General features: G+C 48.7%; 1 protein-coding gene across 3 annotated transcripts in view; it reads left to right on the top strand.

Moving 5' to 3' along the window:
* MINDY4 (MINDY lysine 48 deubiquitinase 4) overlaps window positions 1-25,844 on the top strand; it is a 113,019-nt gene that overhangs the window by 40,810 nt on the left and 46,365 nt on the right. For all 3 annotated transcript variants that reach the window (XM_062179148.1, XM_062179150.1, XM_062179149.1), the window contains exons 6-7: window positions 20,527-20,585; window positions 25,051-25,157. In XM_062179148.1, the coding sequence (XP_062035132.1) occupies window positions 20,527-20,585; window positions 25,051-25,157 (166 nt within the window). The remainder of the gene's footprint in view (window positions 1-20,526; window positions 20,586-25,050; window positions 25,158-25,844) is intronic.

Consider the following 25,844-nt stretch of genomic DNA (forward strand, 5'->3'; position numbering starts at 1 on the left):
CCAGTCAGTGTGTGGAACCAAGCTCGGTCACGCCCGGGAAGCTTCAGCCCTGAGACAGGAATTGGGAGGACATGCTGTGCGTCCCCGAGGGAAGAGCAACCTGTGCTAGTGCATTGTGGGGCTTAGACAAATAGCCAGTTCCCTAACATCGGGCATAGGCTGGAGGAAAGTGAACCGAGACAAGAATCGGCTGCCAGAAATTCTTTTCAAAAAATGTTGTTCTCCGTACGTATTTTTAATTGACACTTGGTAATTGCACCTGCATATGTGGTACAGTCGTTGCCGACCTGACCCCAGGTTCTTTGGCTCACTTGCAAACTGAACTTGACAAGAGGCCAAAGTGCAGTCCAGACAAGGTTTATTGGAGGCTTCTGCTCCAGCATAGGGAGACATCATGGTGGGAAGAGGTTCTGCCAACTGGCTCCCTGGTGGGAGCTGAACATGTGTTTCTGTGGGGCTGGGGAGCCGGGGTGGTTTCCCTTGGGCACACAGCACTCTGCTCTGCACCTGGCCTGGAGTCCCCTCAACACACGATGCTTCTGTTTGCACGCAGCTCAGTGTTTGGCTGGCGCTGTTGGTTTTCTGGCCTATACCTTGCTCAGAATTGGCTGTGTTGCTCACTACCGCCATTCCTGGAATGTCGGGTTGATCACTTTGGGCTGTTCTGGACAGGCATCCAGGTTTGGGAAGTCCTGGACAGGGCAGTAGGGGTCTTTTACGGTTAGGGTCTAGAGGCTCCTTGCTCCTGAGTGGTTTGAGCTGGAGTTGGATATGTCAGGAAGTGGATTTGTGTCAGCTGGGGAGGGACTTAGTTTAGTGAGTCCTGTTTCTAGCATGTCTCACGGTATGGTATGTTAATACATGCATGCAGGGTGACATGACCACATCACGGTAACTGGCATATGTATCGTGTCAAACACACATTATTTCTTTGTGTTGGGGATATCCTGAATCCTCTCTATTAGCCATTTAATTATAGCCATTTCATTAGTAGTTTTCAACCAGGCACCCTACTGTGCTATAGAACATTACAAATTCTTCCCCCAACCCAACTGCACACCTAATCTAGCCTCTCTGCATCCTTCCTTGGAGCCTAGATTTCTGCTACTCAGAGGACCTTGGAAAGAGCTCTGCCCCGCCACCCACTGCCACCCTCTGCCACTTGCTCCCAACCTACCAGGACTGCCAGATGAGATTGGATGGTCTGGGTTAGCCCTTCCAGCCCCTCCTACTGGATGAGCTGTGTTGGGTGAACTCTACGCACTTCTCAGCTTCCAGAGGGAGCATCTATTAAACACCAGTTGTATGCCAAGGCTTGGTGCCAAATCGGAAGAATGGGAGAACTATAAGTAGGGTCATATCCAGTACATTTTTGTTTTGCAAACTGTGTGCTTTAACCTTGAAGGAACCCTTTGAGTATAAGTCTGGTGTGAATTTCAATTCTCTGTTCCTGGAATGTTCCAGAAGCCAGCCCAATTCAAGGAATAGACAGGAAGGAGAAATGTTGGACATGATTTTGGATCTTGCTCTGGCCCTGCATACTTATTGTCGAGGGTGTGGGCCTATTGGGAGGGACACATACGGAAAGAAAGTTAAGCTGAGAAATCATCACTCCTAAGAACAATGGTTCAGGAGATGGAGTACAGTGTGTGTTCTGTCCAGCCAAACAACCCTAGCCGATGGTTTTTCCAGGAGGATGCAGGGTCATCCACGCCCCCACCCCATCTATCCTCACCGGGTGATTCCTATCTGTCCGACCTTCATCATCGTGGACCCGGATGAGAAAGACTTAGGTATGCAGCCCATTTCCCAATTAAGGATTTGTACCAGTTTCAGGAAGATCATGTATTTGGGTTGAATTGTTCAGGCAGATTGTTTTCACGGTGTTCCAAGCAGAGAGCTTTCTCACAGGAAATGTCAGAACAGGCAAATACAGTCAGAGTTTCCACATCCTTTGGAGAAAGAGAGAGAGTGAGACAGAGAGGGAGGTTCCTTTTATATGTTGAAGGTCAACAGTCCAAGAGCTGGCAACTGTGGGGTATAAAACCTGGGTCTGTTAAAGTCAGTATACATTGGGATAGTTAAATGCACACGATGACTTCTCAAGAACCCAACCCAGAATGAGACCCCATGTTCTTTAGGGCTTAATTTTAAAGATGCCTGCCAGTCCGGTGGCTGAGGGAGGTGGAGGAAGCCCCTCCAGACGCTAGTTGGGAACCCCCTCCCCCAAATGAGCTCCCGGGAGTGAGGACACTGGAGGAACTTTTGACACTTGGCTTCCTGCTCTGCAACACTGGAGGTCATGCCAGGTGAGCCCTGAGCATCGTCCGAGTCGAGTCAAACCACATTCTGCCTCTCATCCTTGCCGAGGGCAGCTTGGCTGAGAAGCCAGAAGGAAGTGGAGAGCAGGAAAGTGAAAAGAAAAAAAAAATTGCTTCTCTTCTATGGAGAACTTCTTCTCTTCTCTTCTCTTCTCTTCTCTTCTCTTCTCTTCTCTTCTCTTCTCTTCTCTTCTCTTCTCTTCTCTTCTCTTCTCTTCTCTTCTCTTCTCTTTCTTTTTTTTTGACAGGCAGAGTAGACAGAGAGAGAAAGAGACAGAGAGAAAGGTCTTCCTTTGCTGTTGGTTCACCCTCCAATGGCCGCCGTGGCCAGTGCACTGCAGCCGGCACACTGCGCTGATCCGATGGCAGGAGCCAGGTGCTTATCCTGGTCTCCCATGGGGTGCAGGGCCCAAGCACTTGGGCCATCCTCCACTGCACTCCTGGGCCGTAGCAGAGGGCTGGCCTGGAAGAGGGGCAACCGGGACAGAATCCGGCACCCCGACCGGGACTAGAACCTGGTGTGCCGGCGCCGCAAGGCAGAGGATTAGCCTAGTGTGCCGCGGCGCCGGCCAAACTTCTATTTCTTAAAAAGTCTTCCCACACCAGCTGCTCTCAGGGATCCGACTCACAAGGGCTTACTTCTCCAGCAAGCCCCAGTTAGGTGTGTGGGGATGAGGCGGATCCCGAGAGCTGAAGCCAGGTCCTCATGGCCCCTCAAAGAAGGCTCAGGCTAGAGGGAGGTTGCAGTTCAGTTGGTCCATAGCCAGGTGCTGCCAGTCCTCCGTGGCACAGGCCAGTCCCAAGGCTTGTTTGTCCATTCCCTGTGGTCAGGTGGCCTGGACGCTGGCCCTGCCTTGTTTTGCAGCACTGTGCTAAGTGGATCTCTGGTACAATACCAAGTTCTGGGGCGGGGGCGTGGGGCAGGGGCTGCCCGTGTCCTGTATGGGAGTGCCTACTTCTAGTCTGCGTTCCTGGCTTCCAGTCCAGCTTCCTGCTAATGTACACCCTGGGGGGCCGCAGATGGCTGACACCCACGTGGGAAACTTGGATGTGGTTCTAGGCTCCTTGCTTTGGCCTGGCCAAGCCTTGGGCATTTGGGTAGTGAACCAGCAGATGGATGGAAGATCTGCCTGTCTCTGTGTCTCTTTCTCTCTCTGTGTTGCTGTGACATTTAAATAAATGAAAGCAAGTTAATTTTTTTTAAAGAAGGAAAAATAAAAAAATATGTTGAATTCTGTGGGATGCCAGACAGCCTCTCCTTGTTGCTGATTCTAACTGGGCTGCTCCAGTGCCTCAGTGTTGGGTAGGACGTTCTGCAGGTTTGAATGTATTTCTCAGGTAAATAGAACCCTCTTCTCGTTGAACTTACTAGTTTTTTTTTTTTTAATTAAGAAACATATATGAGTTTTTTTTAATTAAATGCTTTTCCTAAATCTATTGAGATTATTTTACATCTTTTCTTGATAACCTGTTGGTGTGAATTACATAATTTTATTTTCTACCATCAAAATAGTTTTGCATTCCTGCTTGGTCCTAATTTTCCTCTGGCCCGTGAAGTTATCTGCTACTCCAGTTCATGTCTTTGCACTTAACTTTAAAGTGTCAGGGTTTGGCGCCTATGTCGCACCAGGCCTGGTCATCTCAGCTAAGCCGTGGCAGCTCCTGTGTGCTGGGTGCTGTTCTCAGGATGTGCTGCGTGTATTCAGTCATTTGATTCTCGGTGTTTTGAGACAGGACTGTTACTGACCCACTTTACAGATGAGGAGCCTGGAGCACAGAGGAGCTGGAACCTTGCCTCCTGCCCAGGTGTTAGTGGAGTGCTGGGATCCACTGGGCTCCAGTCTGGGTAGTGTGTATTTGCGAGCATAAACTGGGGAGATTTCCTTATATCTGTAAAACTGTTTGTTTACATTTGGGAATGGGATCTGGGAGTGAATTTTAAATTTACTTATTTTTAAAAATGATCATAGATAGTTTCAGGTTTACTGTTCTCTATCGGCTCAATTTTGTGAGTTTTCTAGAAAATGATCCAGATTATCAGCTTTGAAATGTATAGGGTTTGTTCATACTGTTTTCTCCTTACTGAAAAGTCTATCCATCATGTGCAGTTGTATCCCTCCTTTACACTCTTAATATTGTTTATTCATACTCTCTTTTGATCAGTTTTGCAAAGGCCTACGTTTTTATTAGCCTTTTCAAAGAACCAGTTTTGAAGGTTGTTGGATCTGTTTATTATTCTTTATTTCATTCAGTTTTTGGTCTAGCACCTATCTTTCCTTCTTTCTGCTCTCTTGGTTTGCCCTCTTGCTCTCTTCTCTGTTGGAATTGAGTGCTTAGCTCTTTGCTTTCATGCTTCTACAGCAATAGCTACCGTTAAGCTGTACATCTCCTCTATGTACTCAACTACTTACCACAGATTTTTAAGTCTTTTTTAAATATTAGGCATTCTGAAATGTTTTCAATTTTTTGCTGTTTTTTTTTTAATTTACCAATATGTGGGTTCTTTTTTTGGGAGTACAGAGCAGGTGTCTCTCTATTAAATTATTTTAAATTTCTTCACAATCAAAAACACAGTTTGGAGTTTCTTGAGATATATGTGTGGCTGGATGCATGATTGACTTTTGCAAGTGTGATATGTGTGCTCAACAAGAGTAGACGAGGGTACTTCAAAGGCTTATAGAAAATGGAATTAGAAGAGAAGTGTATTCTGGTGCAAAAATTTTTGAGACCCATGCAAATAAGGACCCTTCAGAAAGTTCATGGAAAATACCATATTGTGAAAAACTATCCCTGTATTACATTTTCTTGCACCAAAATAAGTTAATCTTTTTTAAAATTTATTTTTTAAATTTTGGATTAACATATAATACATTTTTAAGGGACAGGGTGTAATATTCCGACACATATACATAGCATAAACCTGATCAAAGCAGGCAGTTAGCCTTTCCATTTCACCTTTTCTTTGGGCTTGGAGCCTGCAGCTCCTCTGATCCAGCTTTTCGTACAGGATGTAATGTTTTATCAGTAGTGATACCTGCCGCGCTGCATTTCATTACCTTTTATCCAGCCACTCCCCTTCCCACCTCTAGTAATAACTAGATATCTAATTATTATTTATATTGTAGTTATATGTAATTATTAGGATTTTTAACTTCTACATGTGAGAGAGACATTTGCCTTTCTGTGTCTGGCTTGTGTCATCTAATGTAATGATCTTCAGTTCCATTCATTTTGCTGCACATGTCAGAAGCTCATTCTTTTTTATGTCCAAGTAATATTCTGTTATGCGTCCATCCCACATTCTCTTCACCTATTCATTCATTGACGGACAGCTAGGTTGATTGCATATCTTGTGTGCTGCAAACAGTGCTGCAGTGAAAATGGTAGTTCAAATACCTTTCATATGCTGGCTTCATTTCCTTTGGGCATATGCCTTTGGGGCATATGGTAGATCTATTTTCAATTTTTTAAAGAATCTCCATACTGCTCTCTGTAATGGCTGTACTAATTTGCATTCCCACCAACAGTGTATTAGTGTTCCTTTTTCTCTACAACCTTGCCAGCATTTGTTATTTTTGAATTTTTGATAGCAACCATTCTGTCTGGAGTGAATGTTACCTCATTATGGTTTTGATTTTCATTTTCTTGATAGCTAGTGATGTTGAGCATTTTTTTCACGTATTTATTGGCCATTTGTATTTATACTTTTGAGAAATGTTCAGATCCTTTATCCCTTTTAAAACTGGATTGCTATTTTGTTGTTGAATTTTTTGAGTTTCTTATAAGTTCTGGATGTCATTCCTTTGCCAGTTGAATAGTTTACAGATATTTTCTTCCATTCTGTTGGTTGTCTCATCTCTTTGCCGATTGTTTCCTTTGCTATGCAGAAGCTTCTTAATTTGTTGTTATCCCATATGTCTGTTTTTGCTTTTTTAGCTTATTCTTTTAGGGTATTGTCCAAAAAATTGTTGCCTATGCCAATGTATTAAAGTGTTTCTTCTCTGTTCTCTTCTAATAGTTTCAGGCCTTACAATTAGGGCTTTAATCCTTTTGAGTTGATTTTTGTATAGGGTAAGAGTGGAGGTTCTTGCTTCAGTACTTTGCATTTGGATATCAGTTTTACCAGCACAATTTATTGAAGAGATTGTCTTTTCTCCAGGGAATATTTTCAATACCTTTGTCAAAGATAAGTTGACACAGAAGTGTGGGTTCATTTCTGGTGTTTCTATTTTGTTCCATTGGTCCACGTATCTTTTTTTTTTTAATGCCAGTATCATAATGTTTGGTTACAATAACTCAGTAGTATGTCTGGAAATCTGCTATTATGTTGTGTCCAGCTTTGTTCAAGATTTGTTCAAGATTGGTTTGACTATTGATTTTCTATATGTATTTTAGGGTTTTTTTCCCCCTAGTTTTGTGAAGAATGTCATTGACGATTTTATGGGGAGGGGAAGATCATGTTAGATCCGTAAATCATTTTGGGTAGTGTGGACATTTTAATATTATTAAATCTTCCAATCCATGGACATGGGCTGTCTTTCTACTTTTCTGGTGTCTTGTTCATTCTTTTCTTCAATTCATGCAGCATTCTCGAGGACAGATCACCTATTAGGTCACAAAACAAGTCTCAACAAATTCAAAAGTCTGAAATTGTCTCATGTATCTTTTCTGTGTGATGGAATAAAATTTGAAATCAACAAGAAAATGAACTCTAGAAATTATACAAGTACACAGAGACTGAACAACATGTTCCTAAATGACAAATGGATTACTGAAGAAATCAAAAAGGAAATTAAAAAATTCCTGAAACTAGTGGAAATGGAAACACAACATATCAAAACTTATGGGGGGCTGGTGCTGTGGTGTAGCAGGTAAAGCTGCCGCCTGCGGCACCAGTTTGAGTCCCAACTGCTCCACTTCCAATCCAGGTCTTTGCTATGGCCAAGGAAAGCAATAGAAGATGACCCAAGTTCTTGGGCCCCTGCACCCACATGGCAGACCTGGAGGAAGCTCCTGGCTCCTGGCTTTGGATTGGTCCAGCTCTGGCTATTGTGGCCATCTGGGGAGTGAACCAGTGGATGGAAGACCTCTCTCTTTCTCTCTCTCTGCCTTTCACATAAATAAATTAATTAAAAAAACCTTATGGGATACAGCAAAGGCAGTGCTGAGCAGGAAGTTTGTAGCGATAAGTGCCTACATTAAGAAAAAAATCCAGAAAGATCGAATAAACAACCCAGCAATGTATTTCAATGATCTAGAACAAGAACAAATCAAACCCAAAGTCAGTAGTAGCAAAGAAATAAAAAGGAGCAAAAATAAATAAAATCAAAACTTGGGAAACAGCACCAAAGATTCATGGATTAAAAACTTGTTTTTTACAGAAAGGTAAAATTGATACATCTTTAGAAATAATAAGAAGAAAAGAGAAAAGATTCAAATACAATCAGATCTAAAAAGGAGATGTTGTAGCTGATACCACAGGAATAGAGAAGAGCATTAGGGACTCTTAGGAACAGCTATGTACCAACTACTTAGAAAGCCTAGAAGAAGCATACATTTCTGGGTTCATATAACTTACCAAATTGAGCTATGAAGACCTAGGAAACCTGAGCAGAAAATAAACTCTGCTAGCAAAGAAAAAGCCAGATCAGAAGGCTTCACCCGGCAAGTTCTACCAAGGTGTTAAGTGATAACTAACATCAGTTGTTCTCAGACTTATTCCAGAAAGTTAAAAGGGAAGGAGCCCTTTCACACTCACTCCATGCATGAGGTAGCATTATACTGATTTCAAACCTAGCCAAGGACGCCACAAGCAAGGAAACTGTAGATCAACATCTCAGGTGAATATAGATGTAAAATTCTCATCAAAAGAGTAGCAAATGAAATTCAACAACACATGAAAAAGATTACTCACGCTGACAAAGTGGGATTTTCCCCAGGGATGCAGAGATGGCTCAAGATGCACGAACCAGTAAGGGAAATACATCACGTCAACAGAATGAAGGATAGCAACTGCATGATCATCTCAATAGATGCCAAGAAAGCATTCAGTGAAATTCAACACCCATTCATGGTAAAAACGTCCAGCAAACTAGGTGTGGAAGGACCCTATCTCAACACAGTAAAGGCTGTATATGAATGGAGCCTTGGAATGGAGAAAAGCTGAAAGCATTTCTTTTAAAGTTCTGGAGCCAGACACATTTGCTCACTCTCATTGCTCTTAATAAATAAAGTACTGGAAGTCTTAGCCAGTGGAATTAGGTGAGAGAAAGAAATAAGAGGCATAGAAATGGGAAAGGAAGAAGTCCGATTAGTCCAGTTTGCGGGTATCGTGATTCTATGTATAAAGAATTCACCAAGAGATTGTTAGAACTGACAAATTAAGTAAAATTGCAGGATACAAAATGGACACACAGAAAATCAGTAGAATTGAAAAATACATATTTCTGCATTTGAAAGGCAGAGTGATAGAGAAAGGGAGAGAGAGGTACTCCCATCTGCTGGTTTATTTCCCAAATGCCTGCAACATTGCAGGCTGGACCAGTCTGCAAGCCAGGAACCAGGAACTCCTTCTGGGTTTCCCATGTGGGTGGCAGGGACTCAAGTAGTTGAGCCAACATCTGCTGCCTCCCAGGCGTGTTAATAGGAAGCTGGATTGGAAGCAGAGTAGCTGGGACTTGAACCAGGCACTCTGATTGATATGGTATGTGGGCATCTTAAACAGTGTCTTAACCTGTTGTACCACAATGCCTACTTCTTATACACCAATAATGAACTTACTGAGGAAAAAAATTATTGATTTTTGTACATGATGAGAGAGATCTTGTCTCATTCTTCTGCATGTAGATATCCAATTTCCCCAGCAGCATTTATTAAAAATCACTGTCCTTTTTCCATTGCATGTTCTTAGCACCTTTGTCAAAGATCAATTGGCTGTAGATGTATGGGATCACACTAGGGTCTCTATTCTGTTCCATTGGCCTATGGATCTGTTGTTAAGCAAATACCTTGCTATTTTAACGATTATAGTTTTGTAATATATTTTATTTCATTTATTTTAAGGGTTTTATTTATTTACTTGAAAGGCAGTTTACAGAGAGAGAAGAAAGTATATTCTATAGCTGTTGGAAAGTTCTGTAGAGGTCTGTTGGATCTCATTGATTTAGGGTGAAATTACATTTTGCTGTTTCTTTGTTGATTTGCTGTCTAGATGAGCTGTCCATTTCTGAAGGTGGAGTGTTAAAGTTCACTACTATTATTGCATTGGAGTCTATTTCTCCCGTTAGGTCTATTAATATTTGCTTTATGTATTTGGGTACTCCAGTATTGGGTTCATGTTTACGAGTGTTATTTCCTCTTGCTGTATTGAAACCTTTATCATTATATAAAAACTTTCCTACTGATTTTTATTTAAAATATATTTTATCTGATGGAAGTATGGCTGCTCCTGCTTTCTTTTGGGTTCCATTTATGTGTATCTTGTTCCGTCTGTCCAGTTTCAGTTTATGAGTGTCCTTCCGGGTGAAGTGAGCTTCTTGTGAGCACTATGTAGTTGAGTCTTGTGTTTTTAACCTATTTGGTCACTCTGTGTCTTTTAACTGGAAAATTTAGTCCACTGACATTTAAGGTAGTTATTTCTAGGTAAGGTCTTACTGTGGCCATTTTGATACATGTTTTGTATTTTTACTGTAGTTCCTTTCTTTGCTTCGTCCTCTGCTGGTATACTTGGATTCTTACTGTTTCTAGTAAGTATGTTAAGGTTCTTGTTTTGTGGTTACCATGAGGCTTAGACAAAGCTTCTTTTTCTAAGAACAAGCCGTCTTGAGATGATAACAACCTTGGTCCTGAAGGCAGGCAAAGTGACAAAGTTTAGCGATGAGGAATCCTAATGAAGAGCTCTGCTTTTGTGATCCACTCCACGTTTTGAATATTTGATGTTATGCCAGACCTCTTAATATTGCCTGTCTCTTAACATTTTGATGTAGTGATTATAATTTTGTTTATTCTTCACAGTAACAATATAAATGGTTTATCTACCATGTTTACAATATTAGAGCATTCTGAGTTTTTTTGCATAAGCACGCTTACCACTGAGTTTTATGCCCTCTGTTCTTTTCTTATTGTTGGCATCCCTTTCCTTCCGTTTGAAAAGCTCCCCTTAGCATTTCTTGTAGCACAGGTGTGGTATTGGTAAATACGCTCAGCTTTTGTTTGGGAATGTCTGTCTCTTCCTCATATCTGTAAGATAGCGTTAGCTAGCCACAGTGTTCTTGACTGGCATTTCTTCCCCTTCAGTACTGTAACTCATCCCACTCTCATCCCACTTCCACTTTCTGTTGGCCTGTAAGATTTTTGCTGCGAAGTCTGCAGCAGTTGAGTTGGGACCTCATTACGTGCTGTTTGCTCCTGTTCTTTTACAGATTTGGATTCCTCTTTATAACGCTGGAAAGTTTGACTGTGATACATCTTCCAGTAGGCTTGGTTGGGTTGAGTCTGCCTGGTGATCTTTGACTTTCCTGGACCTAGATAGCTGTATCTTTCTCTAGGTTTGGGAAGTTTCCTGTCATTATCTCTTTGAATATGCTTTATACCCCTTGGGCATTCTCAAGTCACTATTAAACTGCCGTCACTTGAATATTTGCTCTTTTCATGCCGTCCCCTGTTTCCCGCAAGCTTTCTTCATTCCTCTTGCTTGTTTCCCTTCTTTTTTCTCCCTTGATTGTGTATTTTCAAAGAGGCTGTCTTGGAGCTCATTGATTCTTTCTTCTGTTTGATCTATTCTGCTATTGATACCTCTTGGCACATTTTTAATTTCCCATAGTGTACTTTTCAGTTGAAGGATTTATGCTTGGTTGTGTTTAATTATTCCTCTTGATCAGATCTTTCTGTTTGAATATTGAATCCCTCTCTTGAGTTTCATTGAGTGTCCTTAAAACAGCTATTTATTTCAAAATCTTCATCTGGGTATTCTGGCACCTCATTTTGCTCTTTAGGGGGCTCGTGGTACCCTGGGAGTTCCTGGTGCTTGTTGGTGTGCAATGTCATCTTCACTTTGAAGGGCTAGTTATAGGGATCTGGATTTATTTATTTATTTATTTTCTTGGTGGCTGTGTATCTATGAGTTCTAAGCTGTCTGTTTATTTCTCTGAGCCTATGGCTGCTTCTGCTATTTTAGCATAGATTGTAGCCAAAGTCGTGGTTTGTCCCAGCTCCACCTTTGATGTATTTTTACTGATTCATTCTTTTATTACTCCCCAAACTCAAATTCATCCCACATCTGCAGTTGCTGTATTATTCAGTGTAAATGGGGGAGGTGCCTCCGAAGGCTGACCCATCCCTGCAAGCCTCTTCCTAGGCCTGTGGTGGACTCAGACTCCTTGTCCATGAATGCCACAATGCCAGGTCATATCTGGAGCCCTCAGCCCACCAAGACCAGTGCAGGCTGGAGCAGGACCAAGGCTCACTCTGCTATGGTCTTTTTATTTTATTTTATTTTTAAAATTTTTTTGACAGACAGAGTGGACAGTGAGAGAGAGAGAGAGAGAGAGAGAAAGGTCTTCCTTTTCTGTTGGTTCACCTCCCCAGTGGCCGCTGCAGCTGGCGCACCGCGCTGATCCGAAGCCAGGAGCCAGATGCTTCTCCTGGTCTCCCATGCAGGTGCAGGGCCCAAGCACTTGGGCCATCCTCCACTGCACTCCCGGGCCACAGCAGAGAGCTGGACAGGAAGAGGAGCAACTGGGACAGAATCCGGCGCCCCGACCGGGACTAGAACCCGGTGTGCTGGCGCCGCACACCGCTAAATAGGTTTGGCCTATTGAGCTGCGGTGCTGGCCTTCTGCTATGGTCTTTCTCCTGCTGAGCTGGGCTCATTGCCTGCTGCTGCACCTGTCAGCCACTGGTGATGTTGTTTGTAGTGTACGATTGCTCACCTGAGACTGCAGAACACCTCTGGGCATTGAAGCAGGCCCAGAGGCTCTGTCTGCAGGTACTGACCTGGGGAAAATGACTGTCAGGATCTTGCTCAATGCTCGGCTTTCTTAGCCTGGCACTGAGTCCTAACACAGCCTTGTGATTATTTGCCATCTGCCTGAGATGGTAGGAAGGATGATAAATTCAGCCCCTTAGCTGCTCAGGCATGTCCTCGGTGGGTCACAGCCGAGTCCCACAGTCACTACGACCTGTGCAGTCCTAGGGGTGCACGTCAGGCCTGCAGGAGGCTGGTGGCAATGCACAGTGAAACATGTCTGCCTCACCAGGGCGCAGGTCCCTATGTGGTACTGCTACAAGTCCAGCGGCTCTGTCCACAGGCACTTGCCAAGGGATAGAAACTGTTAGGATCTGCCTCACGTCGGGCTTTACCAGTTCATCACCGAGTCCCAAGACAGTCCTGTGGCCTCTCGCCATCTGCCCATAGTTGGAGGAGAGTGCTAAAGCTGTGCCCTGGTGACTCGTACTGGTCCCAGGATGGTCACACCTGGGTCCCACAGCCACCAGTCCCTGCAGAGTCCAGGAATGTCCGCCAAACCCACCGGAAGTCAGCAGTGACACACACCAAAATGAGTCTGACCGCCTCCCCCCTGGCGCAGGTCTCTGCCTGACACCAGGCCAGCCTGGAGGCTCAGGCTGCGAGCACTGGCTGGGATGTTTTGCGGGGGCTCTGAGTTCCCTCTCCTGGCCTCTCTGCAGGGCTGGAATTTCGTGTTCTGCTGGCAGATGAGGGAGAGGTGTAGTGGTTGCCTGGCTGCGGAAGCTCTGAACAGCCACTCCACTGGGATGGGCCTGAGGCAGGGCAGGGGGCTCAGCAGACAGGCACTGGGCTTCAGTTTGCTCTCTGCCTGCATACCATGCTCCTTGAAGGTGGGCTGAGGATCAGGTGGGCAGCTCTTCTTTTCCTGTTTTCCTCGATGCAGCCTTTCTTTTGCTTGTAACGGACAAGACACTGCAGTCTCTCACCTGGCTCCCGTAGTTCCGTGAAGTGACTGTGTGCGCACAGCTGTTCCCATCGGCGTCTCCACAGGACCACAGCGAGGTGGTCTTTGGAGCCTCCTACTCAGCCAACGTCTCGGCTCCGATCTCTCATCAGTGATTTCATTTACCATTCTCTGTGTTCTTTCCTCCCATAATTCCTTTTAGATGTGCACTGCACTACAGTATTTCCCTCTGTGTCCCTTGTTTACTCTTCCATGTGTCTCCTCTTTCCTGAGTTGTGGTCTGGATAATGTCAGGTGATTGCTCCTTGTAGTTAATAATTAATTATCTCTTCACTGTATCTAATCTACTGTTTAAGCTACCGAAAGTGTTTTTCTAACTTTAAAAATGTTTGAACCAGCAGAAAAGTTGAAAGAGAAGTATGTGCACCTGTGTATGCTTTACTTAAATCCAGCAGTTGCTAAGAGTTTGCTGGATCTGTTTTCTCTCTCTCCTTTCCTCCTCCCCAATATACATATATTATTTATTTAAACATACACACATTTCTGATGCTTCATTTGAAGGTAAAATTCAGACGTCGTAGCATCTCACCACTAAATATTTCAGCTTGTCCTAAGGACAAAACCTTCTATGTAACCACAGTACCCCTATCACACCCAGGCAGTTTCATGTAACATCAGTAACATCAGTGGACATCAAACCCATGATGAAATTTCCCCCAGATTTCCTTTAGGCTTGTTCTTCAATCAGGGTTCATTCGCGGTCTGCTCCTTGTATTGGCTGACATGCCTGTGTAGTCTGGTCTAATCCCAAACAGTTCTCGTTTTTAAGGTTTTCATGAAGAGTGTGGGTTACTGTCTCACAGAACGCCCACATTCTAGAGTTGTCTGCTTCAATATTAGGTTGACGTTAAGCATTTTTTGGCAAGGAGCCTGCTAGGTTTATTGTGCATTTCCCATTCCCTCTTGTCAGGAGCACATAATGTCAGTTTGTGTCATTACTGATGGTGCTAAGTGGGGTCAGTCCATTAACCAGTGGTGGCTACTGATCTCTCAGGATAATGTGCCCTTTTGCGGTTAAGAGGTAAGCTGTGACTTTTAGGCCTGATAATGTTCTGTTTATGAAAAATTTTCCACATAGTAGTGTTAGCATCTGTTGGTGATCTTTTCCCATATAAATATTAAATTGCGTAAGGAAGATGTTGATTTTCTAATGTGTCATCCCTTCTACACTTACTAGAAAGTGTTCTTGGCATTCCCTCTCTCCCTGCCCTCCCCCTCTTCCTCCTTTCCTCCTCCTCTCAGTTGTAGACTCAATGGATTTTTTTCAATATTTAATGTATCCATCACCATCATTAAATACGCAGAAGTTTTAAATTTCAATCACTGTGTTTATCTTCCTAAGTTGCCCATTCTTTTCTCATTGTATTTTGTCCTTTTCTTCTGATTCTAATTTCTCTAAAACAAAAAAAGTTTCTCTGGCCAATGCTTGGTGTAGTAGGTTAAGCATCCTACTGCAGTACCAGCATCCCCTATGGGCACCGGTTGTGTCCAAGCTGCTCCACTTCCTGTCCAACTCTCTGCTGATGGCCTGGGAAAGCAGTGGAAGATGGTCCAAGTGCTTGGGCCCCTGCACCTGCTTGGGAGACCCAGGAAAAGCTTCTGGGTCCTGGCTTCAGATCGGCCCAGCTCTGGCCGTTGCGGCCATTTGGCCATTTGGGGAGTGAACCAGCAGATGGAAGATATCTGCCTCTCTCTCTCTCTCTCTCTCTGTTTGTAACTCTGCCTTTCAAGTAAATAAATAAATCTTTTAAAAAAAAGTTTTTCTAATCGCTCTAATTTTCAGTTTCTTTTACATTATTACCATGAATTCTTGGGAGTCCTATCTGCCATGTCTTCTGGTTTTCAATAATGGTGCATCATTTTCTCATGTGTGTGTTTTTTTTTTTTTTTGACATGCAGAGTGGACAGTGAGAGAGAGGGACAGAGAGAAAGGTCTTCCTTTTGCCGTTGGTTCACCCTCCAATGGCTGCCGTGGTAGTGCGCTGCGGCCGGCGCACTGCGCTGATCCGATGGCAGGAGCCAGGTGCTTCTCCTGGTCTCCCATGGGGTGCAGGGCCCAAGGACTTGGGCCATCCTCCACTGCACTCCCTGGCCACAGCAGAGAGCTGGCCTGGAAGAGGGGCAACCGGGACAGGATCGGTGCCCCGACCGGGACTAGAACCCGGTGTGCCGGCGCCGCTAGGCGGAGGATTAGCCTAGTGAGCCACGGCGCCGGCCTCTCATGTGTTTTAATTTTTAGTTTTGAGCATATTTTTAGTGGGACTTTTGTTTAAAAACAGACAACCAAGAAAACTCTCCTCTGGAGACTCGGCAGGGACCTGGTTCACAGAAGTGTTCTCCAGAGCTTCTGTTAGGTGTGCCAGCGGTTCATGACTTGGGAAACTTTTTTAAGATTTATTTTTATTTATTTGTTTGAAAGGCAGAGATACGGAGAGACAGAGAGAAAGATTTTCCATTTGCTGGTTCACTCCCCAGATGGCCAAGAACCAGGAATTCCATCTGGGTCTCCCACATGGGTGGCAGGGGCCCAAGCACTTGGGCTGTCTTCCGCTTTTCTAGGTGCATTAACAGGAAGCTGGACTGGAATAGAAGCAACTGGGACTCAAACCAGTTGAGTGCTCCAGTGTGGGATGTTAGTGTCGCTAGTGGCCGCTTAACCCTCTGTGCCATATCACTGGCCCGACCTGGGAAATATTCATGTTGATTGCTTGTATTCTAGATTCTTGTGCCACATGGGTAGGGGTCAACTCACTAATGCTGGGTTCTAATAGTTCATCAAATATGAGAAAGTAACCGGTGTCTTTGTTATCACAGACACATTTTCTTTCCTTTCTTCCACGTGCTTACTTTTTAGTATCTAGGGAAAACTGTGTATTTCTTTATCTACGAAGCAGAGAGAAACAGAAAGATGATGGTTCACTCCCCAAATTCCCATAAGGCTTGGACTGGGCCAGGCTGAAGCAGGGAACCAGAAGGAAGTTCATCCAGAGAGCCACACGGTGACAGGAACCCAGTCCCTTGGACTGTCGCCTGCTGCTGCCCAGGGTGTGCGCTAGTGCAGTAGGAGTAGAATAAGGGGCAGAGCTGGAGTTTGAACCCAGGCTCTTTGACATGGGACGTGGGCACCCATCTGGCATCTTTACCGGCAGGACACCTTTCTTGGAACCCCGAACAGCTTGAGCCAAGTATCTGGTACCAGCAAAGGAGAGTGAGCAGCTGCCCATGTCTGTTTTCGTGGTCAGCACTGGTAAGCTCTTTCTGACATGGCTGGGATGCATAAGCCACAGAGTACCTGCCAGAAGACCATGAACAGGTGCTCAGTCCTCGTGCCTGGTCACATCCCACGGCGAGTAGAGATGCTCGGACTCCTGCACCCCAGCGCAAGTGAGGGACCTGCTGCCCGCAGAGGGTAGGTGAATCACCCGAGGTCACGCAGAGTAGGGGGAGAGCAGGGATAAGAACCCAGGTCTCGGCCGGCGCCGCGGCTCACTAGGCTAATCCTCCGCCTGCGGCGCTGGCACTCTGGGTTCTAGGTTTTCGGTGTGCCGGTTCTGTCCCGGTTGCTCCTCTTCCAGTCCAACTCTCTGCTGTGGCCCGGGAAGGCAGTGGAGGATGGCCTAAGTCCTCGGGCCCTGCACCCGCATGGGAGACCAGGAGGAAGCACCTGGCTCCTGGCTTCGGATTGGCGCAGTGCGCCGGCCATAGTGGCCATTTAGGGGAGTGAACCAACGGAAGGAAGAGCTTTCTCTCTGTCTCTCTCTGCCTGTCAAAAAAAAAAAGAACCCAGGTCTCTGAGTGACTCTTTCTACCCAGCCAAAGGTTCAGGGATTGAGTCCTGGTCCCAAGTAGCCCTGAACACAGTGCCTGGCCCTTGGCTTCCCTGCAGGGCCCAGAAAGGAGCTGGAGTAGGCGGTGGAGGCCTGGGACACAGCAGGCAAGCTGGATGCCTGCCGCTGGCCCCGTGGATTTATTAGATGCACACTTTGACACATGGCTGCGGGTTATCTGCACAATCACACTTGGAAGAATAAGTATTTTGAAAGCCTTGATTTATCACTTTTGCCATTGTTGTTCATAATAGTGTTCACTCAAAGGCAAGAACATGCTTTTAAAGTGACCTTTTCAACTTTGTAGTGCTTGTACTACAAAGCGACACTTGAAAGGAACAATGAGCACATTCTCCGCATGTGAGCGGAGCCGTGGTCTCCGCTGGTGAAGCGATCTATGGGAATGGGCACACGGCGTCTGAGCTGGCTCTCGCAGCTGATGGATGGGCTTCCGAGGGGAAGTCCCATGACTGGGGGGAGAGGCCCAGCTGCACCCCACCCAGCAGCACAGCTCCCCCACCTCCTCACCATGACTGGTAGCCACCTGCCCTCGCTCAGGAGCCAGGGGACTCAGTTGGGAGGCTTGGACATTGTCCCATGGTCTGTAGGGGAAGGAAAGTAGAAACAGAGGAAAGAGAATGTAGAGTGTTTGAAGCCAGTGGCTGTGTTTGAGTCCCAGCTGTGGCACTTCCGAGTTGTGCTGCATCGTGTAAGTCATCGGTTTCTGTGGGCATCACTTCGGTAGCCACTTAGGCAGCCCTGGTGAGGCAGAAGTGACCAGGAGAGCCCGTGCTTCCTCTTTGCTGACAACTCTCGCCTTGTGTGTGGGTTTCCCATTGCTACTGTAATGGGAAGTAACACACTTAGTGGCTTTAGCCCGAATGGATTTATTACATCAGAGTTCTGGAGGGCTCAGGTTCAAAGTCAGTCCCACTGGGCTGAAGTCAAGGTATCGGCAGGGCCGCCTGTCTCTGGAGGCTCCTGGGAGAGTGTGTTTCCTTGCTGTTCTCACCTTCTGTGTCTTCCTGTGTTCTTGGCTTTTGCCACCCTTGCCCCCGTCTGCAGAGTCTGAAACTTCACTCTGCTTATGCCATCACGCCAGCCTCCTCCTCTCCTGTGAGGACCTTGGTGAGTACACAGGCCCCACTGTGGTAACCCTGGATACTCTCCTCATCTCAAAGCCATAACCTAATCCCGTGCAGAACACCTCCCGCGCCAGATGAGATAACATGCACAGGTTCTGGGGATTAGCACGTTGTACCTCTGGGTGCTGTGATTCACCCTGTCACACCACATCCCGAGTCCCTTCTAGGCAAGGAGGTAGGCCTTCCAGACCCCGCCCTGCCCCGGCATGTGAGCTGGGTAGTGAAGAAATGAGTGCACTGGAGTTGGCATGCGTGCACTTCAGCTGGGCTTCAGTGGGTTAGTATGATTTGCTAGACGTTGCTGGAGATGAGTGAGTGGCTTATGAGAAGACGTGGCCGAGTGGGCTAAGACTCCCAGGAGGGAAGAAATCCAGGTGTAGTGTGGTGGCACAGGACAAGATGAGATGGGCAGTGGGTGACCGGCACGTGGAGAGCCTTGTGGGACACCCTCCTAGACCTTGTTCTTATTTTCTGAAGGAGCCATTGTGTGGTGGCTACTGCCTTTACCTTTGCAGTTATCACTTAGTTTAATTCCTTGCACTGCCACTCACCTGCTGGGGAACTCTGGGAAAATGACTACATCTTTTTGAGACTCTGGGAAGTCATCACGTAATCCAGCTCTTCTGAGAAGCAGATAACTTTTGAGGTTTGCAGGGCACTCGGCACAGTGCCTGGAGCGAAGGAGCCAGAAAGACGTTGCTGTTATTCTTGCTGTTGTGTTTATGCATGTGGTTGTTGCTGGTGCTGGCAATGGGGGTGATGTGGAAGCTTTGAAGACCTGTAGCCTGGGCAGCTGGCTTTGACAGCCATGTGCAGATGTGGTGGGCTGAGAGGTGGGTCGCAGTGGGGGCCGGGAAACTAGAAACCAGTCAGCAAGCCGTTAAAATAACCTGGGTGAGAGACGGAGGGGCAGAGTGCAGACGCGGGCTCCAGAGAGATGGTAGTGGGCTCGGATGTTGGAGAGATGGCTTTGCTCCTGCCGCTCCCTGAGGGCAATGGTTCAGAAGGGATTTGAGAGGCCATCGGGCGCCGGTGCCCCAGTCCTTGCATTTTAGGCAGGGCTACTGAGGCACAGCCAGGGGCAGCCACCTTGCCTCAGTCTCCAGAGGGGGCAGTGATGGAGGCGCAGGCAGGGGAGAACTCGGAGCAGGTGCAGACAGGAGAAGTAAGGTGGGCAGTGGCTTCTGATGAAGGCCCTTCTTCATCTCTAGGGTCTCTTCCTTCCAGTCCACAAGGACACCTGTAGAATCTGGGTAGTGTCGGGGTACAGGGGCTTTGCGTCTTTGCATCGGGGACAGTGGTGTGGCTGAGTTGGGAAGGTCACATAGAGGCTGAGCCTCCAGGGAGGGCGGGACAAAGATACCCGGCGTGCTGAGGAGCGCGTGCTCGCACACTGGGTACTGCGTGCCATCCGTGGTCCTCGTCCCACCCTCCATACATCTTCAGGAGGAAGCCAGTTCAATAGTCCGCACCGCGGCGGGCCTGCAATTGTGACTCCAGTCATATCTTGCCCAGCAAGGATGTTGGAGGAAAAGATATTTCAATGCCACGTTCAAAAGGGCTGTCATAGCTTACGTGGTAAATGGGTTTTTCAGAGGGTGACATAATATTGTTATTTTTAATGCATTCTTTTTAGCAAATGATTTTACTTTAGTTCAGATGGATGCACGTTAGAGGGGAAAAAATCTCAAGGGAGCTATGATACAGGTAACCCAGGTAAGACAGGTGTGCGTGGACATCCATGAGTTTACAAATCTGAATCACAGGCCAGAGTTTCGGATAACCCAAAGATACAGGTGTGCTTTGAACGCCATGGTGCATTTCAGAGGTTTCTTATGAATGAGCGCTGATGGCTTTACCTGAGCACCGGGAGAGAGCAGACAAACTGACCCAAGCCACGGCGAAGAGAGGGATACGTTCTGGGGATGGTGACAAGTGCTTGCTTTATGTCTGTGTTTGCCAGCAGTACCATGGGGAGCCACGCTGCTTGCCAGGGGTCATGCTCTAGTGGCTGGAGCGTGTGCCCCTTTGTGAGAACACAGAAGCCACGGTCCCCTCAGGCCATTTGATCCCATTCCCCAAGGAGCCTGTGGCTGGTGGAGAGGAAGTGACCTGCTCGAGGCACACATGGGGTGATGGGGCTGGTGCTTGGGAGACCCTGCCTCCTGCACCCCCTCCACTCCTCCCTGCTGTTGGTGTTTCTCTGTCGTTCTCAGGAACACTGTCCTTTTCTTTTTCCCAGGAAGCATCCGTTACCAGCGTCTGAGAAGGCAGATGGGGAGCTGAGTGCCCTGCAGCTAGGTAGGTGTGGCTACTGCTGTGCCCATCAGGGCCTCCATCTAGGGTGGGGGGCCGATGGTGGGGTCCCTCTACTGGCTGGCATGGGGCTCGTTTCTTCCCACCTGACTGCAGGAAGCAGGGCCCGCCCCAGTGACTAGAGCAGGCTTCGCGCTTGGTTGTGGATGCCTGACTTTACTTCTGGAGAAATCCTCCCAAAAAGTCTGATCTTTCTGGATCCACATGGAGGGCCACATGAGCCTTTTCTGCATTTGCAGTTTCTTTTAGAGGGCCCCTCAGTGCCGATGGGGCATCCAGCAGATAGTTGTGGGTCAGAGTGTCAGTGTATCTCTGCCTGGGGAGTGGCAGCTTTGTAAGAAGTTTGCGAGCATCTGACGGGGGTGTAGACTGCAAACAGCGAGGTGCATGGAGTGCGGAGCTTCCGTGCTCAGCTGTGTGGACTTCACATACTTACCCATCCGTGTAACTACCGTCTGGGCTCAAGCTAGGGAACACTCCCCGCTGCTCTTCAGTGTTGGAGCCATCTCCCCCGTCTCCTTCTCTCGCTCTGTAATCCTCTACCCCGAAGGCTGAGGCGTTGGCAGGGTTTGGCACAAGCAGCTGTGAAGCTGAGGCTGCCGGGCGCAGCACCACCGGGAAAGGCCGAGGTGTGGGTCTGTTGACATTTGCTCCTCTTCTGGAAGCCAGCGGTTTACCTGTTGGGCCATTTTGGCGGATGAGGGCTGTTCACATACTTTCCTCGTTCCTTTTAAGTGTCCTCTTTGAACTGCAGGAGGAGAGCAGCAGCCCTGTGGCAGTGCCCGTGGGAGACGTGCTGGCTGCTGGCCGTCTTTGATGGAGCTGGGAGAGGGCGGCAGGCTTTGTTTATTCTGCACAGGCCGCTTGAGGGGTAGCAGAACTGCAGAGTTCTTAGCCTGACGAGCGCCTGGCGGGGGTGCTGGGGCCTCCCCAGGAAGGGGCAGGGTTCTGTCCATGGCCGTGCAGAGTAGAGCACAGAGCCAGGAAGCCCTCATCCCACGCCTGTCTGTGAAGCCCTGCACTTGAAGATCTTCCAGTGCAAGCCGCTTGTGTCTGGACACAACACCAAGGGGTTCCTGGCCTTAGAACCCAGGAGCTCCTGCTGGAAGGAAGGCTGTTGGCGGTTCTCAGAAGTCTGTTGTTTGAAGTGTGTGTGTGCTTTCTAGGGGAGGCCGATCCCTCCTCGCCAGGGCCTCAGCCAACAATGCAGAGAAGGAGCTACAGGAGGAGAGACCATGGAAGCCAGTCACCGAGAGAGGAGAGGTCTTGGGGTGGGGAGGCGCAGCAACAGGGAGTCGGGTTGGGCCAGGGGAGCAGTGCTCCCGTCCCTGCCTGGTGCACTCCCCCTGGGCAGCAGTCCCTGCAGGGCAGCCAAGCCCTGTTGGAGGCAGCCGGATAACAGGTGGCCGGGTCTGCTTGGAGGACAGAGCTGGGAGGGGCACAGGAAGAGAGGTGTCCTTCCGGGGCAACCCAGGAAACAGATGACCAGAAGTGCTTAGTGGCTTCAAGAGACACATCAGCCCTGTGCTGTGGGGATTCTGGAAGTTTCCATGGTGAGGTAGCATTTAGGTTGTACTTCGAAGGATACACAAGGCCTTGCCAAAGAGACATGGAAGGAGCCGGGTGGGCAAAGGCCTGGAGTGAGATTGGCTGGAGGAGACTGGCCTCGAGGGGAGGGTTTGGGGGTCCCAGGAGCACAGGCTGGGCTGGCAGAGATGTTTCTCCGAGCTGTGAGAAGGGCCGGATTGTAAGTCACAGGCAGAAAGCAGCCCTGGAAGGCTCTGTGCTGGAGAGTGTGCCCTCAGAGCTGTGCGTTTGGAGCCTGTATCTGGACTTAGGTGCAGGATGGACGTTAGGGGTAAGATCCTGGCTTTTGGCAGACTGGTGGGGGGCTCTTGGAGCAGCCCCTTAGGGAAGGCCCCGGGCTTTCCCCAGCCCTCATCATGGCCCTGGGGCAGTGCTTACTGCGCTGCCGTTTATCTGGGGTTCTGTGTCCCCCTGGGGCAGGTGTGCTCCCTGAAGACGGGTGGCACCTCCTGTGCTCCGTGTCATCCCTGACGTAGCGTGGGTGCTGGGTGAAGCCCTGGGTGAGCAAATAGGAAAATGAGCCCCCTTCCTGCAGCGGTGGCGAGAAGATGGCGGTGGGAGTGGGCAAGGCGGGAGACATCGTGGGCGGGGTGCTCCGGAGGCTGGAATGCGCCGGTCTCTGGCGGAGGCTGGCGGAGCCAAGGGGCCTGTTATCAGCCCTGTGTCTGGTGCTGGCTGCTTCCAGAATGCATCTTGTGGACAGCGGCAAACACTGTGCAGGCTCCTGAAAAGGAGGCCGTGGAGTGCACATCATCCCCCTTTACCTTTCAGTCCTTGAAGGGAAATCAGCAATACCGCGGCTGGCATTGTGGTGCAGAGTGTTAAGCCGCTGGTTTGAGTCCCGGCTGCTCCTCTTGTGACCCACCTCTGTGCTTATGGGCCTGGAAAAGCAGTGGAGGATGATCCAAGTACTTGGGCCCCTGCTGCCCATGGGTGAAACGGGATGGCGTGCCAGGCTTCTGGTTTTGGCCTGACTGAGCCCCAGCTGTTGCAGCCACTTGGGGAGTGAACTAGCATATGGAAGATCTCCCTCTCTCTGTGTAACTCTTTCAAATAATAAAATAAATATTTTTAAAAAATCAATTATATTATGCAAGATCTTATGAAAGTTCAAGGAAAATTCCTATCATGAAAAAATCTTGTACAAATTTCAGATTTTTTTTGCATTAAAGTAAAACTATCTTTTAATTCCACTTTCCATGGTTTTTTTGAAGTTCCCTCATATGTGTGTGTATATATATATATTTTTCCAAAGGGCACGTAAAATAGTATGGAAAACAAAGCCTCTTGCTTGTTTTCGGCCAGACCTTGTTACCAGGGCCTTAAAATAGCGTTCTCAAACCGCTGGCCTTTGCACACGGTCCTGTGTGCCTGGCCAACATGTCATCTGGCGTGTTTTGCTTTTCCCTTGCATGGCGGTCTTCCCTCAGCTGGGCCCGAGGCCTGCTTCATGGTCCTGAACTAACTCCCTGCACTGGGCCAGTTCTTCCCTGCGAAGCCGAGGGAGGCTGCCTGGGACCGGCCTGGTTCCCACCATGCTCTGCCCACCCCCACCCCTCCGGCCTCTACCCTACACCTCCCTTCCTGGGCCGGGCAGAGCGAGTTTCGGACCGGGCTGCTCCCTCCCAACCCCAGACTTGCTTTTCAATTCCCATGCATGTTTCGGAGTGCACATCTGGTCTCTATTTCAGGTTATTTGTTGTAAGACCAAGGTCACAGGGCAGCTTTTCCAGAGACTCTTTAAGAAGAGTCCTCATTGAAATTCTGCTTCCTGTTTAAATTCCAGCGCCCTGCAGCTCAGAGGTATCTCCTCCGTCAGTGGGCTGAGGCTCTGGGAGTTTGCCTTGTGCTGTGCTCTCCCCCCCCCCCCCCCCCGACCCCTCACCCAGGGGAGGAAAGGCGACTGTAGAGTAAGAGGGATGTCAGCCACCGTCTCTCACCCAAACAGGCAGGGCCAGAGTCCCAGAGCTAAGGCCGCAGCCACTCCCAGGGTCGCCCACTCTGCTCAGCTCTGCCAGCACAGCTGCCACGGGATTGTCTCCTAGGGCCCCTCAGAGAAGGCGTCCTGGTAAGCACGGTGGCAGCAGGTGGACTGGCAAGAGGGGGCCTCGGCTGGCTGGGCACCCCCGGGAAGTGCTGCCAGGCTCAGATGGGACCCTCCGTGGGCCTCGGTTGGCCCAGGTTCAGATGAGTGTGTGCAACGTGGCTCTGGGTCCTAGCGGCAGGAGGCCAGGGCAGACAGACAGGCCGAGTGATCAGGGGTCAGCTGGGTCTCTGTCCCGTCTCTGCCGCTTTCCGCCTGCTGGACTGAGCTCTGCTAAGCCTCGGTTTCCCCATCTGTGACTGGGGCAGTGAGGATCACTGCCCCGGGGCCGTTACACGGGGTGGGAGGCACAGTCCGAGTGGTGGAGAATGTTGGCCGCGGTCGTGATGATTTGCTGGTGGGGTGTTTCACCGGGGCTGCTCGCGTTTCCTCTCCTCTCTTTCGTCTTTGTGTTTGTCCTCAGGAGGGCCACTCGGCACGCCGTCCTGACGTTCCCGAGGAATTGGGCTAGCCTCAGCCCTGGGTGCTTGTTTCGCTGCATGTCCACGTGTGACACTTTCTAGGGCGTCCGTGGCGAAGTCTACCCGCCACATCCTGTGGCTTGGTCAGGGAGGGCAGTGACGAAGGAGCCCGGTCTCTCTCCGTCTGCTCTCATCCCTGCCAGTGCAGGTCTGGGAGCCCCAAAGCAGATGCTGGGGTAGTGGCAGGAGGACCCATCCTTTCACTCAAAGCCTCGCCCGACTTCCCCATGTCCACGGTGGTCAGTGATGTCAGAGTCTGTTCTCTGTGGGTCCTAACGAGGGGCTCCCATTCTTTCAGAGGACGTGGAAGATGAGCTGGTAAGGGAGGAAGTCATCCTGCCTCCGGCCCCATCAACGCTCAAGCTGCAGACAGCATCAGAGCCGATCGACCTCTCAGTAGCAAAGGTAGGTGTTGCTGTAGACAAGCCAGGAGGTGCCCACGTGAGTACATCTAGTGTGACTTGATGAGGGCTTGGCTCTTTCTGGCCCAGTCCGTCTCAGTGTCATCTCTTGGTCATGGGGAGGATGTAAAGGGTCAGGAGAACTGTGTCCTTTGTCATGGTGCCCGCCCCCCCCCCCCAACTGCAGGACTCCACTCCATGCACCTGCTTTCCACTCCATGCACCTGCGCTGGGCTCCCCAGCTGGGCTCTGGCTGGGCTGCAGTGAGTGATGGACAGAGGGGTGTTAATGATCCTTCACAGCCACGGCCTCCTGGGGGGACCCTGGGGCACAGGCCGCGGGGAGCAGGCTCCTGGGCTTGACAACCTCCTGGGAGGCATGTCCTGGATTTCCCGGCAGCCTCAGTCTCCAGGATGCCTTGCCCCGCCCTTGCCAGAGGCTCCTGCAGGACAGAATGTCACCCCTGCTGTCCTCCCATGGCCTTTCAGCCAGGATCCCGGAAGAAAAGCTGCAGCCCTGGGGACACAGCTGACCTTCCCTTCCCTCTTACTGTGCACTGACTTCGCACCAGACCAAAAAGCACACGATCTTTCCAGAGATTTTGTCCCCTCTCCGTCCTGCTCTCCCCTTCCTCCTCTTCTCCTCCACCTCCTTCCTGTCCATCCTTTGAAGCCACAGGAGGCCAGACACA

Source organism: Lepus europaeus, chromosome 20 (genome assembly GCF_033115175.1).
Source record: "Lepus europaeus isolate LE1 chromosome 20, mLepTim1.pri, whole genome shotgun sequence".
Lineage (NCBI taxonomy): Eukaryota > Metazoa > Chordata > Mammalia > Lagomorpha > Leporidae > Lepus > Lepus europaeus.